Source organism: Calonectris borealis, chromosome Z (genome assembly GCF_964195595.1).
Source record: "Calonectris borealis chromosome Z, bCalBor7.hap1.2, whole genome shotgun sequence".
Classification (NCBI taxonomy): Eukaryota; Metazoa; Chordata; class Aves; order Procellariiformes; family Procellariidae; genus Calonectris; species Calonectris borealis.
In genome coordinates this window covers 22,955,794-22,975,962 of record NC_134352.1, presented here as the reverse complement: position 1 = coordinate 22,975,962, position 20,169 = coordinate 22,955,794, and the positions used below count along the sequence as shown (strand labels likewise).

The 20,169-nt window shown below is 42.0% G+C and overlaps 1 protein-coding gene across 1 annotated transcript in view; it reads right to left on the bottom strand.

Moving 5' to 3' along the window:
- MCC (MCC regulator of Wnt signaling pathway) overlaps positions 1–20,169 on the bottom strand; it is a 225,520-nt gene that overhangs the window by 8,730 nt on the left and 196,621 nt on the right. The window contains exons 15-17 of the mRNA XM_075136679.1: positions 14,602–14,836; positions 8,277–8,483; positions 7,225–7,322 (exon numbers count right to left, since the gene is read on the bottom strand). Coding sequence (XP_074992780.1) covers positions 7,225–7,322; positions 8,277–8,483; positions 14,602–14,836 — 540 coding nt within the window. The remainder of the gene's footprint in view (positions 1–7,224; positions 7,323–8,276; positions 8,484–14,601; positions 14,837–20,169) is intronic.

The following is a 20,169-nucleotide window of genomic DNA, read 5'->3' as shown; positions in this document are numbered from 1 at the left end:
CACAGCTTTTGCTCCCAACAGTTCCTCTTCCAACTGGCTACTGCTGCTGGAGTGCAGAAAACACAGCCGTGGCACCTTGTGCGCACAGAGAAAATGAGCACGTATTCCCAGAAGAGGGAAAAGCTTATAGTCTGAGGGCATGGCTCGCTTCCAATGCAAGGGCTCTCTGCTGCGGGGCAGTCGAGAAGTCAGCTGGGGAAATCCCCGACTGCTCCCCTTCCAAGGAAAAGCTCAGAATAGGTGTATTCGGGGGCCTATAGCCTAGTCCAACATAAAACCACTATTTTCAGTGAAATGCCTAATATGCTGGTAACAAAGACTTTTGTTTTGTATTTTCATAATCAAAACACTCAGTTGCTAAGCGGTTCTCAAGGGCTTTTTGTTTCAGACTTACAGGATGGTTTGAATAGGAAGGCAGGCGGACAGGGCCTAACGTTTCCTCTGGTTTCAAGGCTACCGCTGCAGAGAGCAGGGAATTCTGCCAGAGCCGTAGAGGAAACTATATAACATCGGGCACATTTCTGCAGTTTCTGTCAATCTGGCCTCCACACAACGACACCACGTTTGGCCCAGAATAATGTAAGCAAGGTCTTGCGCACCTTGTGTTTTCCCTCCTGTCTGGGCTTTTCCAGACATGTTCAGGTTTCATATGCCAGAAGTCTTCCCAGGCGGATTTTCCTGCCCTTGGTCATTTCATCGAGAATTCCCCAGTGCTGCAAACAGGAAGCTGCCCTTCCCTGGCATGAGAAAGTTGATTCTTCTGCCCCTGGCTTGGAGTGTACCCAGCTAACTCCCCCTCTTGTGAAAGCACAAGCTATCGCCCCTCCGCCCTGGGGTCTCGAGCACCCACAGCTCTTGCCAAATCTGGAGCAAAAGAGGAGTTACGAGCTCTCTCCAAAGCAGGAGGTAAGAAAGTTTCCCACAGCCTGGCAGAGGAGTCAGGGGCCTTCGGGGCCTGATTATCCTGCCTCTTGCCATCCCTAGGAACATCCTTCTACCCACAGGGAGCACTGCCTGCTACAAGCAGACCCCTTCAAGTTTGGGCTCCCCGGTCGGAGTGGCACCATTTGCTTCAGCTCAGCATCGTCCACCAAGCTTCGCACACACAAAGCCCTGAGGCAGCAGCCGGGCAGCCAGCCCAGGGCGACAGAGGCCCGAGGCTTCCTGGGCATCGGTACCCACGCAGGCTGGCCAGCCCCCAGGCACGTGGGGCTTGGGCAGGGGAGGGAGGACAAGCACGGCTCCGAGCTTTCTGCGTGGTGCTCGCTTTGAAGGGGAGGCACACACCTTCCACCCCACACTTCGCTCCTAATCCCTTTCCTAATATCCTCCTGTTGTTTTAAGCCTGGCATGTTCCCTCACTCCTCTCTCTGCCTTTTCCAGTTCCAGCTGAACAGGGTGACACATGATTGTTTTTCCTAGGCATTTGACTCCTCTCAGGAGATAACAGCTGGACATTTAAAAGGAATGCAGATAAATTCTCTTTTCATCAGCAGTTTAAACTAACGTCTTACACCAGGCTGGCACGCAGAATCCCCACGCCAATTCGAATGCATGCCTACCTCACTGGTCTGGGCTAGCCTGCTAAGGAAAATAACTAATATATAAAACTTCTTTAAGAGGCAACAAAACAACAGTACACAAATGCCCAAAGAGTCTTAAAATCACCCTCTTCAAATGCCACGTCTTCTTGTCTCACGTCCTCAGGCATCGGTGGGCTCGAGAACACCCGTGCTGCCTGCTACCTGTGCAAAGGTCGCCTTTTCTGATCACAGAGAAGACAGAGAGGGCTTTAAAAAATGCTTTGCTGGTGTAAGGTACTGTACTGCTTTTTTGCTGATTGTCAGATGCTTAGAGCAGATCTCAAAAACCAGACCGTACCACAGGCATGCGTTACACCACCGGCAGTGGGGAGACGGCCAGGTGTGGAAACAACAGACTGGCAGCAAAAAGGGAGGACAGGCCTGGAGGGAGGCAGCAGCACGCCTGCTGCGCTCACGGCTCAAACCTCCCACCCAGCTTTGCCAGCCCCGCCTGCAGGCTCCCCAGACCTGGAGCTATTTGGAGCTCCCTGTGACGATTATATCCAAGTGCACAGCAGCTCAGCAGCTCAGATAACCACGCAGTGGTAAGGAGAACCACTTATTCCATGTCAAAAATAGAGAAAAAGAAAAACGACGGTTATCTGTGATGCATGTAGAAAAAACAGCTACCTGAGGCACTTCTGAGGAATCTGTCCCTTATATCACCAAGAGCCATTTCTCTTCTTGTGAGAAGGTTTCTCTCAGTGGGGCTCTCCGGGGGGATTTCCAGAGACGGGCCATGTCTCCTGAACCCCTCAGGCAGCCAAGGGAAACCACCTCAGGAGACTGCACAGTCATAAAAAAGACAGAGATCCCTGAAATTTGCAATGACTGCAATCCATGCCAGTCTCTGGCTTTCAAATGTCTCAGAGTTGCGTATCCCCTCATTTAATGGACGTGATAATGAGAGAACAGAAATAAGCAAATGTAACTCATAAAAAGCAACCGCCGATGCACTGGAAAAAACTCATCAGTAGCTCCTGAATACCAACCCCGCCTCCCTCCCCCACTTTTATCCACTGTATGTTCATCCTGTACTTTGGCTAAACAGAAAGAGGATTTTACTGATTCAATTCTTAAGAGCCATTTTAAATCTGAATCATTACAATATGATGTGTTCTAGGCGTTTCTCTTTCCATTTCCAAGACTTAGCTTTACTGATGGTCAAGATAGGCCTGAATTTCAGAGATGCTTCTACCTACCCTGGATCCTGCTATCATGAAAACAAGGGTGGCCCTTGAAAACATGCCAAGCTAAGATGTCATCACATGAAGTTTGTGGAATTTTAAAATAAAGGATAGATGGCTTGATTTACCTCTGGCTGACATTGTGTCAGGAAATAGTCACTGCTGCGCCTTGGCACAGCTTTCTGTTGAAATGGTTGCTCTCTCAAAACAAGAAGTTTGGCACAACACAGGGTTGCAGTCTTTGGACGTGCATAGGGACCTAAAACTGTGAAGAACATTACTGTGCCTCAATAGACACACGGAAGCTACTGCAATAGGACGAATTTTCTATATCCTACTAGAAATAGCTGCAGTTTCCACTTCCAGAGAGGCAGAACCATAGCTCTGTGCAAAATGTACTTTTTGTTAAGAGAAAAAGAACCATTTGCCAGTCCTGCTGATTACCACCCTTTTCCCTCTCCATGGTGACTTCCCAATTAGTAGCATCACTTACAAAGTTATCTCTCAGTTCAAAAGTCATCAGACATCGTAAATATATAGCTCCTTTGTTGTGTTGCCAGATGGAAAGTCATCCTTTTGTGAGGGAGATACCGAAACATGTCTAGACTGACACAATTCATGTAACCCTGCACAGCCATCAGAGATCCTAATTTTGTGCCAACTGATGACCCAGTTGAGGTCTGAACAGTCAGTCTAGTTACAAAGCGTTTTGTCTGCCATGGTCCTTACCTCCTATTGTCAGATCCTCCCTGCCCAAATATTTTAATGCTTATAAAGGATTCTCTAAATACATACACAAAATACAACCCTATGCAGACAGAAAAGCTATCAGCAACTGGAAATACAAGGATAGACTGCAGGAGGACCTCAACAATCAAAGCATTTCTAAAAAGGCCTGGGGAGAGGGAGAAGTTTCAGTCTTGCCAGCTTGGCCATTTTTCACAGAATGAAAGAACTTAGCAGAAAAAAAGAAAAGATTAGTTGTGTCACCATTATTACCACCCTGCTAAAGCAAAAGCATTTCCTATCTGGAATTCTTCTTACTGCCTCCTTCCTGCCATCTCTAATGCATTTATAACCTGATACGTGCCTACTAAGTTATAAACTCATACAAGTCATCTACAGCACTCCCTTCCCCTGCCGCAGCAGAGCAGAAGACACCAGCAAGGAAGGTGTCATTTTAAGATCTCCCTCAGAGACTGTGTAATATGTCTGATTTTGGGGTATTTAGCCAGATCCTCTCTCGTAAAACTGGCCTGTGGCACAGTCATTGAGGTGTCGGTGCCAGGCCTTGAGGCTGCTGGGAATACATTTTTGCCCTCCCAAGAATAAAGTATTTCCTGCCAACGAGTTCATTTATGGATGTGTCAAACTCAAGAAAAAACTCAACAGGCTTCATGTCCATTGAAATGTTCCATCATTCCATCAAGAAAGGAGAGAGGGGAAAACAAAATTGCTAAAGACTCTGGCAGAAAGTATTTATGTTTGGCTGGAACAGGACGTGTCTCTAAATCAGTGGCCTTAGCCTACAATACCAGAAATTTGGTAATGTAGATGTAACTTTTACAACATGGAACTTGCAGATAATTTACGTTTCTACTAGTTAGCATAGTGGTCATGGAAAAGAAAAGCGATTTCTGTGGAAAACCCACAAGATGGGTTTTAATGCCAAACACTGCTACGGGAGTCCTATAAGAACAAACACGTTATGAAACAATAAATGTAGAATTGCTCCTGCCCTGAATTTCTGCTGATGGCCACTACCAATGACAACTCGGGGAGCTTCACAACACGCTGCTGGATTCCAGCTTTATGAGAAAATCCACATCTGCAGAGAGAAGATAGGCTACCTCTGTGGATAAGACTGTTCTGCTGCAAAGCCATTTGCAGACTACGAACAAATAAATGCTTCCAAACCACACCAAAAACCAAACAGTAACTGCATCCTGCTGTTTTATTTGGGTTTCACTCTATTTCAATTAACTGAGAAGAACCTGACAGTTCTGCAGCAACAGAAGGACAGAATGGGAAAGCAGCAGAGGGGGGAGCTGCCAGGGGAGCTGTGAAGACAGGATGGGGAGCGGGCAGAAAGCAGGGCTGCTGATTGATATCGCATTCTCTGACAAACAGGAAAACTCAAAAGCAAATGGATTTTTGCCCCTATGCTTGCAGCTGCTGTCCCCTGCACCAGTGTCTACTGCCTGGAGTAGCAACAGATAGGTCCAGTTGCTGGATATGTGCACTAATTGCAACCAGAACTGAAATACTCCTGAACATTAGCATTTAAATATTGCCTCTAGACCACAGATTAAGTGTGTGATATTCACTTGTTTCACATCTCCCTCCTGCCCACCAGCAAACACAGTTACTGGACAAAATATTTCTTATTTTGAATTCTGGTCCTCCTTTGGTGGGTGAGGAGGGTGCTAGGGGAGTCGCCAGGATCTCTCCTGGTTCACACACAGTGCCAACACTTTTTTTCCCATACAAGCAGGAAGAGCACTGAGGGATCAGCACATGCTAAGTGCAAAGAGTTAAATCCACTTTGTCCCTAAAATATCACAGTCACTTCAGACCATTCTGCATTGTTGTAGCACTTTCAGAGAGCAAAATGCATTTTGATTATTTTTAAAACTCCTTTGTGGATCCATGATGGTATAAATTTCATTATGATATCTGAGGCTCCGTTTATCCAGGATGGCAGTGAGGAACTGCTGGTATTTTTTAGCATAGCTGTGGCTAAACAGGTTGCAGTAAGCTTTCTCCATGTGCTAGACAGACCATCCACAGACTTTCAGAGAGAAGACTTCAGCATAAGAGGACTAAGCATTCAGCCTGATTTGGCTGGCAGTCTGATCAGGGAGAAAAATACCCTGTCCACACAGCTCGCGTGAACTGTGCTTGAGCCCCACTGGCAGTAGCAATCACACTTAGTACAGTTGTATTTCCATTATGCAGAGAGTCTTCACTCCAAAATTTATGTACAGTTAAATCCGATTATTTTTCTTCCCCATTTCTGCCTGACAAACTGTGCTTACTAGGCCCCTGGCTGGAAATCCATGCTAATCAACTTAAGGCCTAGTACATAAAGCAAAGCTTTTTTCTCTGTGTTGTCAGCAAACCACATTTCATGACTGTACTCAAGCCTCCGCTAACTAACGTCACTGGCATCTTCTCGAAATCCAGGAGCAAGTAACAACAACAGGAAAAAGCTGCAGCTTGAATGAAGACAGAAAATGCCAGTGGAGCTGCTCACGCCGGGACTGGAGTGAGGGGGGTATGGGGGCGGCCAATGGCTCTATGCAATGTTTATGCAAATGACTTTGTTGATGGGTTTTATCCGCCCACACACAAATGACAGTTTTGATTATTTTAACCACAGAATTTTGTTTCCTGCATCAAGCAAACTAAATACTCAGCAACTGCCAGACTATTAAGCAAATGGTATGAGAGGTATTGATTCTGCAGTGGTAACGATCTTACATTTTTACATAATGCCTTTCAGGCTTAAGTGTCCCTAGGCACACTACAAGTTGCACCTATGAAAAAAGCACTGCAGGAATGAAACACCACAGCTGCCTGAGAGGACATTCCACCATTAAAGAGGGTGCAAACACCAGAAAAGCAAAATACACTCTTCCCAGCCAAAATTCTTAGTAGCATTTTGGACAGGTTCTAAATACAATAACCACATTAGATTATTAGATAGCCATCTTTTAGAAAAGGTGGAACAAGTACTGAAACAACTATCGAAACAGTGAATATCTTTGTCATGAAGTTTACCACATAGCTGGTACAGTGAAAACTGCTGCACAAACAAATATCTAGTTAATGTATAACTGTACTGAAAGTTTTCGCTTAAAACCTGGCTGTTGATAAAAGCAGTTTGTCAAGTCATCAATTTTCTCTCTCATTGGAAAGCTAATGCTTCACACAACAATGTCATTCGTAATTGAACTGTGGCTCTACTTACATGCTCAGTAGGCAAATGCAGCATCTGAGTCATCACAATCACTGCAATTCCCACTCCTCTAACTCCTACCCATGTTCTAACCTGCGACCAACTTTCTTAACCAAAGGTCACACTTCAAACCCTGTCTTCACTGAAGGTTTTCTGCATGCCCTCAAGCAAGTCATGTCACTGTTTTGTGTCTCATATTCTTGCCTGAATTGGACATTGCTGACATTTTGAGGGTTTCTTAGGGATACAGTTAATCTGAATTTTAGAGAACCTCAAGGGGAATGGAGCTGAGCACCATGCGAGGACTTTCATCAGCTGAAGAACAACAGCAAAACAGAGGGGAAGGTTAGAAGAACTTCGATCCTTTTCCTTCTCACAGGAAAAATCTGTGATCACTCTTAAAATCATTTGAGGGTAAGAGCGAAGGCTCAGAACTAAACCTCACCCTGGACCTACAGAACAAGTCATGTCTCTGGTGAAGGAAGCTGCTTACCGCCTGAGTGCGTTTGTCAGTTCAGCAGTCAGTTCACTCTCGTTGTACGGTCTCAGCTCAGCTAGTGTTAACGGTGTTGCGGTGCCATCACTGCATTCCTGAGAAATGAGGAAAGGCCATCTAATTTGAAGTTACTTACCATCTTAATGGGAAAACTCTGAAAACCTGTTAGTTCGCAGCTACTTTTAAAATGGAGGTAAAATAAACATCACAATGTCACAACAACATGGCAGTGTATCAACATACCAAGAAATGGACTAACGGATTAATGCTTCACAAACCCTTCTAAATGTCTTCTAAACCACCACAGCTCACTGATTTGCAGAATTATGCTATACTGTGCATAACTGCTGGTGCCTTATATTACCATTGACACCACACTTGAAACAAAGCAGCATTGGATCAAACAATTCAGATGACGCTGATAAGAAAGACACAGTTATACACTAGCTCTGGATTTTGGTTTTAAACATATTACTGAGGTTTTCTGGGGACACAGCACTAAAATAACAGGAGTAAAGTTTTTCTAGGCATCACTATTTCTTCATGCAAATTATTAATGTAAATGCAGAAATCTTTATTTTGCATTATACTAAGGGGGAAAAGTCTTAATTCTCAAATCATTACAAACTATCTGACTTGGAAAAAGAGACTGTCATTACAATGCTCTAACTGCTTCATAGAAATGAGCTCATATTTTGTGTTTGGAACAGGGGGAGGGTGGTGTTTTGCTTAGACTCTCTTCCACTGTATCCAGTGAGCAGCAACAGGCAAGACACAACATGTTCAACCACAGTAGCTTGTACAAGAATGGCTGTGTTGCACTCCTCCCCAAAATGACAACCCTATTTTAGCCCAGGCTTAACAGTAATTCTGCAAAGTCCTCATAAGTCACAGCATAGAAAGAACGACCTAACAACTGGAGAAGAGAGAAAAGACGTACATATAGACAAAAGAGGAGAATGATTAACATTGCTAAAGATTGCTTTAGGGAGGGAAAGGTACAATAAATTGTGTTTATGCTGATTTTGGAAACTTGTTTGACTCCTGACCTTGCCCAATTTGTCCTTGCTTCCACTGCTGGTTGAGCTGAGAGACCTCATTCTCTGCTCTTTTTGCTCTTCCACTTCAGACTTCAAGTGCTCAATATGGACGAGGTAGGCCTGCTCCTGGGCCTCTCGAGTGCTCAGTTTCAATTCCAATGCCTTCTTCTCCTTCTCTAGCAGGTAAAGCTGTGCCTTGAGCTCTGCCATCTCCTCCTGTTGAAGAAACATTATCAGCATGCTGCTTCAGGGCACTACACACCTAAAGGAAGAGGAGGTTAAACAAGGTTTTCATCAACTCCTATTACTTGAGTGTTCTTTCCATGGAGAACACTATCAGCATCCAGAAGGCTTTTTATAATCACATAGTATATTTGTCAAAAGACCAGTATATTTTGAGACTAAGCGACTACGAGGAGCTTTCCCATCCCTTAATCAGACTCAGAAATAAGCTCAGAAGCAACAGAGCAGCTAATGCGCTGAAACTAGAGTATCAGGGATCTGAGAGGGTTGCCACAGCTGCTGAAATTTCTTTGGTTCTACATTGCCCTTCAGAGACTATTGCCCTAAAAACAGGAGTGTCTGACTTTCTTGTTAAACAGCTCTCTAAATGCCAGATTCCACTTTCTTATTGATACATAAGAATTAGAGTTGGTTTATCTCATTACAGTGGAATAGGTTTGAGGGACCAGGACAGCAAACACAGATCACATACTCCTGCCTCATAATACCAGCCTCCATGGTAGACTGAGTTAGTCAAAAAGGGCAACTGGGTATGGCATCATCAGATGTCCATTTTTAATTTCCCTCTTCTAGATGGCCAGACTCCCAACTATACACAACTGGAGGTTGATAAAATTGCACTCGCTTATATTCTTCTGTAAATATGATCCACAGAAAATGGACACTGGTACTTCATAGAAAGAAGATCAATTCTGAGAGCTAGTTCTTGTGTATAATTCTTCTGCCACTCTGATATTTATGACAGAGCTGTCAACTATTGTAACACAACAACTGCTATTTGGGGACAGACCTCTGCTTTAACATCTGCTCTGACAGTGGCTGGGCAGAAGTGTAAGAACAAGGCATGAGTGCAGTGACCTTTCTTTCAGCACTTGCTCCCACCCTCCCATGAAAAGCAGCTGATGGGTACCCTAACCAGAAGGCTCTTCGTGTTTAACAACACTTCAGTAAAGTTTCTTCCATGAATGTCTAGTTATTTTCTGAACCCAGGAAAACCCAGCATCCACAAAACATTTAAAGAGATAGTCCTAAAATATTATTTACATCATGAGTTAAAAAACCACCATCAAACAAACAAAAGACCACCAAAACAAAAAAAAAACCAACCCAGAATCATGTTCTCACTGTTGAGCTTGCCGTGCCCTAGGTCACCTCATGGGTGAATACTGAGTTCAAGCAGCCATTTTCTGTATTACAGTTCAGTTCTAGACTTGTTCACTGTGTAAACATCTCTGAAAGATAGAAGTTTCTGTTGTGTGGCCAGCCTAGGAACAAATCACTATTTTTTAATTCTTTTTTTTAAACAAAAAACCATATTCTAGTCACAACCTTATCCTTCAAAAATAATGCTCTTTGTATTATATGCATTATTAACAAAGATTACACAAATACAAATCTTGGCATATATTTAGACTAACTTTTTCTGTAGAAGAGAATCTACGTTTCTACCAAAAATTTGCTGTCCGGATTAAATGTAAGCAGTGCACACAGGTGTAGCACAGTTACAACCAGAATAGAGTAATCACAGGTAATCATTGGCTTATTCAGAATCACCAACCATGCAAAAATAAAATCCATATCCTAAAAACCCTCAGGCTTGGAAAGGTTTGTATGAGCTTTAAAATCATTCATTTATGCATCTACTTGTTTGTGAACTGAAGGTTAGAAGCACAATCAGTTTCATTCAATGTGGTTTACAGAAATTTAGTTGTTAGGCAAACTTACCATTAATTTCCTTTGTCAACAGTAAAAATGTAAATAATACTGATAAATAATAATGGGGAAATTTAGTTATAGGAGTTGAGCTGGATTGTCTGGTATACTTAAGTGTATGCATTTAGCTTCTTAAGCCTCTATTTCTAAAGCCATTAATCTACTTAGCCTGCTTAGAGAAGTCTGAGAAGTAATTTGAGCAGAGTATTTTGGCACTTATGTGAATAGAAGATACTCTTGACAGAGGGCTATCTATGTGGGAGGGTCATGACAAGATCTTCCCAGGCTGGAAGCTGAAGCTAGGCAAACTCAGCCTAGAAATAAGGGACATTTATTTCCTAAAAGAAAAAGGTGAATTTAACCACTGCAACAATGAATCCGTGGAACTGATTTTTCCCATCACTTAGAAGTTTTAACTTAAAGACTGGGTGTTTGTTTGTACTACATATCCCAGCTCAAAATAAATTTGAGGATCAACAATTAACTCCTTTGTTTATGAAGACAGTAAGCTTAGATTGTCATATATGAATTCACAAGTTTGCATCCTGTCCCAGAAGACATATAATGGACTCCAAAAGCACCATATGTTAGTTTTCTCATGTCAAGACAATGTGACTTTGAAGTAGAGAAGCAAAAACAAAGCAGGGGAAAAGTAGAAGAACTGTCGGCCTGTGTCTTACAGAGGCTCCCAGGGAAGGAACAGGAAAGAATGGAAAGTTGAAGTTAAAAATTAAAGCTACAGTTGAGGATTCTGGTACGGACACATACAATCTGTGAGGCAGGGTGGCAACAGTAATGTTTCATGTGGGAAAATTTAAGTAGCTGAGGTTTACTTAGAGAGTTAGTCTTTACATATGGAGTAATTTTTTCCATGAAAATATGTTTTCTAAAGATAGTGTCTAAATTTAATTTCAATGACAACATCTCCTTTGTATATTTACCAGTCCCTTTTTTTCTAATTACAGGATGCTGGTGAAACATTTTGCAGTTTAACGTATCTGCTTCTTCAGAGTATGGGCCTAAAGCACAAGTGGCATTTACAAAATGAAACCCTGAAGGAGGAGGTAGCAAGTGGTCACCCTTCCAGTTGATTGCAGGAGACTTTCACAAGCCATGCAAATTCACAAGCTTCAAGCACCAAATCTAGCAGTCATTTCAGGACTAATTAATTGAATATTGAGGAATATTTTGTACTTGCAGTCATATTGCAATTCTGAATTTGGGTGAAAACTTGAATGAAAATTAAACACTCCGGACTCAGTATAATTAGACACACCACAGTATCCTCAAAATTAAAATTTGTGTTGGATGTGGTCACGTCAGAAGAATAAAACAGCAAGGACACTTATATGGCAAAAAGTTCTAAAAGTCATGAAAAGGGGCTCCAGGAGGATCACAGTACACAAGGTGGAATACAGCAGCCTTCAGAAGTAAAACAAATGTCTGAGCAGAAAAATGCCATCCTCTAGTTAACTCTATTTTACTCTATACATCTATAAAAGCATGAAATGCTGTAACAAAGGTGGACAAGAGAATTCTTAACATTTTCTGCAAAGAGACTGTAGCCTCAAAGCACATTATGAGCAGTATTATCAACACCTGTACACAAAAGAGGAAAAATTACCAGTGTAGAAAGCTGAGACTTCTTATCTAGATTAAGTCCTTTGAAATGCAGAAAGGCTGTAAACCAAGAATTATTTACACCCATCAGAAGCAATCTCCTTGCTAACTGGGGCATGACAACAACTGACCTCAAAGCAAGACCACTGAATGATGACAAACCGCAGATGAGAATATATTTGGAAACATGGTTAATTATTGCTTGAAGCAAAGAACTGGATTTTACAGAAGTGCTGGCAGACCGCTACATCTTACACTTTGGATCAGTGAAAAAAATAAATAGGGCAACAGAGAAACCTTCCCCAAACCATCTTTTTATGGATCATTTTCATCAACAATGAAGAACTAATGGTGTAAAGGCATTTTCAGAACATTATCAGCATAACACACAGATGCAAGAAGCAATATGACTGATGTGGTGATCAGTTTTTACTGGGAGTCATAAATGAAAGGTGCCAAAAGATGCAGCAGAGATTCCACACAGATATAAGTTTCAGGAAGACAACAGCAGGTCCTAAGACCCAGCAATGCAGGAAATCCTTGAGTAGCTCAATCAAGCTGTATCATCCTTGCCAAGAATGTGGAAGGGAGGGAACAAATTAAGAGCTGCTACATGATGAACAGATGAATCCATCTGCTTCAAGTTAAATAAAATACCGTAAGGAAATTTAAATTCTCCAGTTGTCTCAGAAGAAGGCAGATGCATACACTATTCTGTATGAGATACATGTTCCAAGTAACAGATACAAACAATACGCTCAGAAAGCCAAGACATCCATGAGCCCTGCCCTTAGGTTCAGCTGTGTTTTAGCTTGCTGAACATATAAGCAAGGTGTAATGCAGACCTGAGCAACAACCATGGATGCTAATAAGGTAGCATATTCTCTTGGGACCAAAGCACGTGGAGTGTAGCTGTGCCTTTTGTAATGCTTTATGCATACAGAAGAAAGGCAGGGGTTTTCAATTTCTGTGGCTGGAGAGCACTTACCAACAAATCCATTCCAAGCTTTGACAAACTTGAATTTTCACCATATCCCTTTCAGAAACCTAGGGATTTCCTGCAGTTGTGAATTCCAGAAAAGTACAACAAATTATAATGAATAACAGTACTGTCAGTTTCCCTGTACCAGAAAGGACTGAAGGTGACTTCAGCCACCTATGTAAAATGTATGTCTATTGCAGTATGCACGGCACACAAACCAATCAAGAAGAAAGATTTCTTCTTCTTCTAGGGACAATTCCTGCAGTGAAAACCCAATGTGCTAGGTCCACCCAAAAGTTATGAGTGGACACGATATGTCAAAAACAAGTTAGATGATTCTTTAGTGAACAAAAGGATTACCAACACTCAAAACTGTGCCAGAAATTATGATATGCAACTGTTGGTGTTCCTGCCAGGTCAGGGAATGCAAGGGCACTAATCACAAGGGATAGCTCTGCAGTTTGCCGTTACCAACCAATTTAAAGATAGAGATAAGAATGGTGTACAAGAGATTTCAGGGAAGATCTGGATGCAAAAGAGGAGAAGGAAGTGTGTTATCTGAAATATACACCAAATAATCTACAAATGTCTTCCAGTACATTTTGCATGCTTTAATTATGGGAAATATATTGCTGTTGGCCACAATATATTCAAACAACTAACATAACTTTAAATCTTCTGACTGGTAGCAGGCAATCTTTTTTCTGAACTGCAAATATTGAATGCATTATTGCAAAATTGTACTTGTCATCATGGAAAGGCACGGAAAAGCACCACTAAGAACATAATTATCATTACTAAGCTACCAGTTACCCAGCAGTAGCACATCTGAACAAAAATCTACAGCTTTAGAAGCTTATGAAACTATTAGGATTTGCTGACCCACGTGATACCATCATCTGACATATCTGCTGTTAGTTGACTAAAATAGGACTTGCTAACATGAGGAAATTAAACTTATGTAAACTGAACCAAACCCAGACAATTTCTAAATGCAGAAACGCGCTTGTATTGCCTTTAGTATATTCCTATGTTTTAGTTCACCTCTCTCAAAGTCAATACAGAAGCCAGATTTAAAATGTTATAAGCTCTATACCTGGTCAATAAAGGTCAGTTTTTCTAGATCACATCTTTAGAACTGGACATATAAACCAAGCCTGAGGGACCAGAGTTTTCTCCAAAAACGTCTGTTACTGCAAGTCATTACACCCCGCACTCTTTGCTCGGGCTCTGAACTGAGCTACGGATTGCAACACAGTGCCTAGAACAGCTCTGGACTTGCGACTGACCGCTGGAGAGCATTAGGGATGATAGCTTCTGACAGACCATTCCTTCTCCCATGGCAATATTAAAAGGAGGCGAATTTGTTCTGCTTCAGTTCACAAATATTCAAGATGCACATTTGCAAGCTTGTAAGTAAAGTAATGAACTGTCTCCTGGGAAGTGCTGTATCGTGCTTTTGGTCACCCTCAAGCAACTCAGCTGCCATATCTCTTAGAGAGAGCATCTGCTTTGTCAAGGAGAGCATTCCAAGTTTAGAGCTACGGATTAAGTCCTCGCCTAATTCACATCACACGTAACTTGTCACTGTTAATGCACTGCCTTCTGTCACTTTCTGACTACTGGATTCTCAGCCCTGATTATTTGTTTCAACAAAGGTACCCATTATTACCCAGGGATTACTACCAAAGCCTCCCATGTGTGTGAGTGAGCATGTTTTGTAGCACAGGGGCATTGTCAGCAGTGCAGTTAGCCTGTTGGATAGAAATAAAATACCTTCATTGCCATGAGCTCCTGCATCAAGACCGCATTTTCCAGGTCTAGCCTCTGGCTGTCTCCACGAGGTTTAACATCATAACTAAGGGGATCAATGTGGATGCTTTCCAGCTCCAGCATTGTCAGTTTCACTGCTGCTCTGTCATTTTTCAACTGCTGGATGTAATCTTTCAGCCGCTGCTCATCCTCCTTTGTAAATTCTGTATCACAACTGCTTGCAGTTGAACTGGTAGTACTGGAAAGAGAAAGAATGGTATTAAAAAAACATTTGGAACAAATTCTGTACTTTTACATCAAACACTCTCCCAATACTTCATCAACACATCTGAGTCTTACTTAAAAGTTCACAGAAAGGACACACGTAGCGTGGACTGGACACTGCAATGTTCAGAAGATGCAGTGGGGTATGACAAATTCAGAAAAGAAATTAATTCCCTAAGCTGCATGAGAAAATTGAATCATGTGACAACTTCTCTGCAAAGCCAGATATTTAGTGACATGTAACTGAATTACTTTTTCTGGAATGGTGTCTTCTGAAACAAGTCTTTTTTTTAATTGGGGGGGGGGGGAGGGGGGGGGGGGGGCAGAAACTGCGTAAGCTTTCTTAGGAATACCCTAGCAGGGCAAGCTTCTCTCTGCTGCTCAGCCACTGGTCTTCATCTTCTTTGGGAAGAAGCATCTGCTAAGACAAAAGAATCAGCCCAGACCTCATTTACCTCTGCTGATGGCAATATCAGTTATCATCTCAGATATTTTTAATGGATACTTGTAGGAATCAACCTGAGCAAAATTCCACTGGCAGATGTCAGGAAGTAGCATCCTTCAATTCATGTTAAGGTGTATTCCTCAGTACACTGACAGTCTTTCAGGGCTGGAGGGGTTTAAAACCAACCCATAAGTTAGCAGGATTTTTAATAAAAAGTCATCTTTACAGTTGGTGGAACTTCTATCTACAGGCATCAAACAAATGACTGCCCGTTAGTCTGCCTCACAAATGTTTACACAGAGACGGCAGAAAGGGAGAACTAATATCTTAGAGCAAGGGTGGCTCAGTGCTGCCTACCCACCTACGCGCATGCCAGTGCTGCGGGGGGCCGAGACTGATACAGCCATAGCATTCCAGGGCTGAATATAGTTGCAATAACACTAAAAGGAAAATAAAATGCCATGTTGTTTCTATAACCTCACTCAAAGCTGCCTGCTGTCTCCTGAGGTCCTGTAATCAGCTGCGGGGTGAGGGATAAGTCATCCATTAACTGTGCTTGTCTGGAATGCTAGATGATCTCAGTTATCAGCAGGGGAATAAATCACTTTCTGTATCAAATTGCACTGCTGTTGAACATTTTTGTAGGAAGAAAAAAAGCCCCACCCGTGACATGCTGTGAGAGTCAGGATGGTGTCCTAAAGTATATTATGCATGTGAAAAAGGGGAAGCCTATCAAGATAGGCTTGATTTTTCTCTTTTCTTTTGGTTCTACTTCAGCCAAAGCTACATTGATTTTTAAGTGCCTCAGATAATTGCCAATCTTCCCACAAATTCCAAGCACAGCCTTGGAGGAGATGGAGAATTGGCAGGTCTACAAAGATTTCTCAAAATCCTTCCCTCTCATGAAATATAGCATTACAGTTCTTTACTACAGTTCTCTGTCAATTTCCCATTATTCCTTACTTTTCTTAGGGATAATAGGTGCCATATTTACCACAACTGTAAACTGGTCTTTGCCTTTGTTTTCATGCATTTCCATCCGCAGTGAAGCTAAAAACACCCTGCACCTACACTACATAGAAACCCTTTCAGGTTGAAAGAGATTTTTGTTCATGCTTAGTTTTTCATTAGAGAATCTCGAAACACTTAATAGATCTTGCTTTACTGAGTCTGAAGATACCTCTCTGAAGTAGATATTGATATAAAAATCATGGGGACAGATAATGCGAGAAATACTTAATTCTGTACTGAAGTCACGTTGCAAGTTTCCTCAGCACCCAAAGACAGCAATTGCACAGCTTTTCTGGATTAAATGTAAAACAGCTGTTGTTGGAGGATGGACAGCTTGTAAAGCCTACACAGGCTTCAAATCTTGGGACACAAAGAGCTCATCTCAGTTTTCGCTTGCAAAGGAAAGAAAACCTAGCTCTCCTGCTGGGAATGAAACCTGAGCAAAAATGCTGAAAGTCTATTATTATGTTGTGTTGGACCTCATACTCACTGGGTATTCACAGATTTTGGCCCTTAAAGATCCACGGCTATGCACGTATATTTTAGGCGAGAGCAGTCCAAACTGAGGAAGACAGTCTGGATTGTTGCCAGTGATACTCAGGCTGCTTTTACTTCAGTCCTGGCTGCCTGCCTGCCTGCCTGTCTGCAGCTGAGTTGGCTCCTCTGGTGAATTGCTAGCAAGCTGCTCTTCTTCTTTTTTTTTTTTTTCTTTCTTTTTTTTTTTTTTTAAGAAGGTGAGGGGAGCTTGGCAAGGAAGCTGTCTCAGTCAGCACACGAAGGGAGAAGAATCTTCCCTCTCCCCCCACATTTAGCAAGCCCCCACCCAGAAGACTGGAAGCAGTATGGGCTGCAGAAAGCTGGGGTACAAAGCCCACTTTGGACTGTTGTAAAAATGAGGCTGCATGATGAGGGATGGAAACGATGCTGCAGTGCTTCTGAACTCCCACAGCACAGCTCTGCCAGGGCGTGTTCCCCCAAAAGCCCCACCATACAGCTCTCCACAGCCAGAATGCTAGTCCATTGCTGCTCTATTTAAGGGCCCACAGCTGGTGAGCATATGACCCTGAATTTCAGATACTGCTCTCCCTTCTAACAGCAATCAGGACAAAGGAAAACAGACCGACAGAATGCGTATGTAGTAAAATGCCTCCAAAAAACACACGAAATTGTTGCAAAAGATGTGCAGTTTCTCATTTCTCAAGCATGTAGGTAAGGATAGAGAGAGGATCACAATTTCATCACACCTGGAGGGAATACAACATCAACCTGCTCATTCTAACTTCTGTTGTATTCAAAACAAGCAAAGAGAAATGTTCTTCCCACTCGCTTCATCCCTCAAATCTTTTACAATGATGTCATGCCTGGATGATGTCAAATTAATTTTCATACACAGCCTGTGGAAAATATGCAGGTTGGTATAGTACAATGTGCAGTTTTATTTGCTGGCATGCATGTCTGTGTTTGCACGCACATGTGTGTGTATAAAATGCAGTGAATGGATATAAATGAGGCTTCCAACAGTGCCTCTGTGTAAGCAACTTCTGTACACTACAAAATTTTGTCCATAAAACCCTGTATAAGCTTCAGTTCATCTGCTAAAAATCAAATCAATAAATAAATCTGCCGTTCAGCAATGGTGCAGATAATACAAAAGTTGATAGAACTAAAATAACGCTGTCAGAACTGAATCCACAAAACTTGCTTGAATGTCTGCACGCAACCTTACACTTCAGAGAATGCATTTGATACACAGTACACATGGGCCAACCATCTTCTAGGTAAAGTGGCTTGAGATCTGAAACATCATAATGCCAAAAGATAGTAACTTCCTGAGAAACTGAAAAATACTCCGACGAGCCAAAAGATAAACAACAGTATATTTGGCTAAAATCAGAATCTCTGGTGAAACTATCCTGCTTCCTTCTGAGACTAGTTCAGCCCAGCAATGAAGTGTTACATAGATAACATTAAGGTATCTGTTGGGATATTTCTAAATAACTTATTTGCACATTTCAGCCAAGATAATCTTGTCTGTCAGCTACTTATCTGAAATTGGACATGATTCTGATGAGATATATAGTCCTACATTTAGCTGAGTTCAGATATTTTGTGACACCACATAATACTGAAAAGAATTCCCTTTGCATATAAGAGACCAGATCCTCCTCCCACAAATCCAGATGCTTACTAGCATAGTGAATATGGATGGTGGAATAAAATCCACCGTTCTCAGTCAGTGTTACAACTGAGGCCTTCTCTTTTGTTTACTTCTTTTTAAGGTGCAATCAGTCAAACCTTGTTGGCAATATATGTTCTACAGTTAGCTTCTGCCTATTAAAAAATTACTTCCAACTACACTGCAGACCTATTTCTATTTTCAAAAAATGAATTGGCAATATTATTATGCTGCTGCCAGCCAAAGGAGTTGAGATGCTTGCTATTATTTTTATTCACTTCACCAGTAACAACCTCTGTGATGCTCTTTCATTGCATTTCATTTCTTTTCATTTCAGTTGCTCCCTTTTACAGTCTTTAACCACTTGTCACTAGTGGCTCACCAAGCATTTATTCTCAGTAATGTGTTCAGTGATTTGACATTCAGAATCTCATTTGAAATGCCAAAGCTAAAGATGGGTCAACAATTCCATTATAAGTCCCTATTCTACAGGATTTCGAACAGCAGGGACAATTACTCATTTGTCACAAGTCTCAGCAAAGGAGAGTTTTCATCATCCCACTACCTCTTTACTCAGTTGGTTTCAAAGGGAAAAGGTAGCACTACGTATCTGCAACTAAAAGCCTGGAACACTAAAACAGCTATGGCAAAAGATCAGTCTTGCGGATTCGGACTACGTTTGAACCACATAACGTAAAAATGTTTTCATTTCAGTGCAGTGGTCCCCAAATGGTGGTTCACACAGCACTCACTAGTGATGTGGGCTTGTTCTACTCCCCAGTTTTATAGACTGGCAAGTTCTTTAAGACAAATAAAAAACATTGAGCCTGCAGGAACAGCTAGAAATCCGCAGTCTGCTTTCCTATCTCTGCTTGGGTTGCTGTTGTAATAGAAAAGGAAAGGAAATGGAAACCATCAACACCAAAGAATCATAGAGGGCTGGAGGTATGCAGCAATGGGAAGTCTGTCTAGAGCAGCAGGGAGCCAAGTGACAAGGGAGCAAGCATGAATGGGTTGAAAGAGCTGGCAACATAGGCAGGGTAACTCCAAAAAGCAGGAGTAGGGTCCTGGAGAGGAACAAAAAGGATCCAGAATGATAGGGAGAGGAGAGTTAAAGACAAAATCTTCAAATTTTTTAAACCTGAGATGGAACATTTGCTGATATAAATAAAGAAAAGCGTGTGCCTTTTGAACCAGCACAGATTTTCCCCCTATGGCCTGGCACAGTGTCGTGCGCTTGTAAGCTGAAGAGGGGATGCCTCTATTTTGAGACAGGTCCACAGGAAGGAGAAATCTGAAAACACCTCTACCACATATCACTTGAACACAACAGAAGGAAAGAAGAGAAGACTAATATTTCATGGAGAAGCTAAAGTTTCAGAAATACTGTCACTGATATGTATGTTTAGACAAAGACAAATTACATTGGGCATGGGGGGAGGGGAGAGGGATGACAATGCGTAAGTGACGATCAGATCAGGATGCCCATATGACAAGTTCCTGACTTGCTGTGTGCCGTTCGGGTGAGTGAGAGAAGCTTTTTTCTCTCACGTTCCACAAATACCAAAGCAGATAACAATAGTTAACTTATTCAGTACAATATCTTGCTCCACACCAGAAAAAATGATCTTACAATGATAATGACTCAAGCTAAAACACCTCTCTTGCACACAGA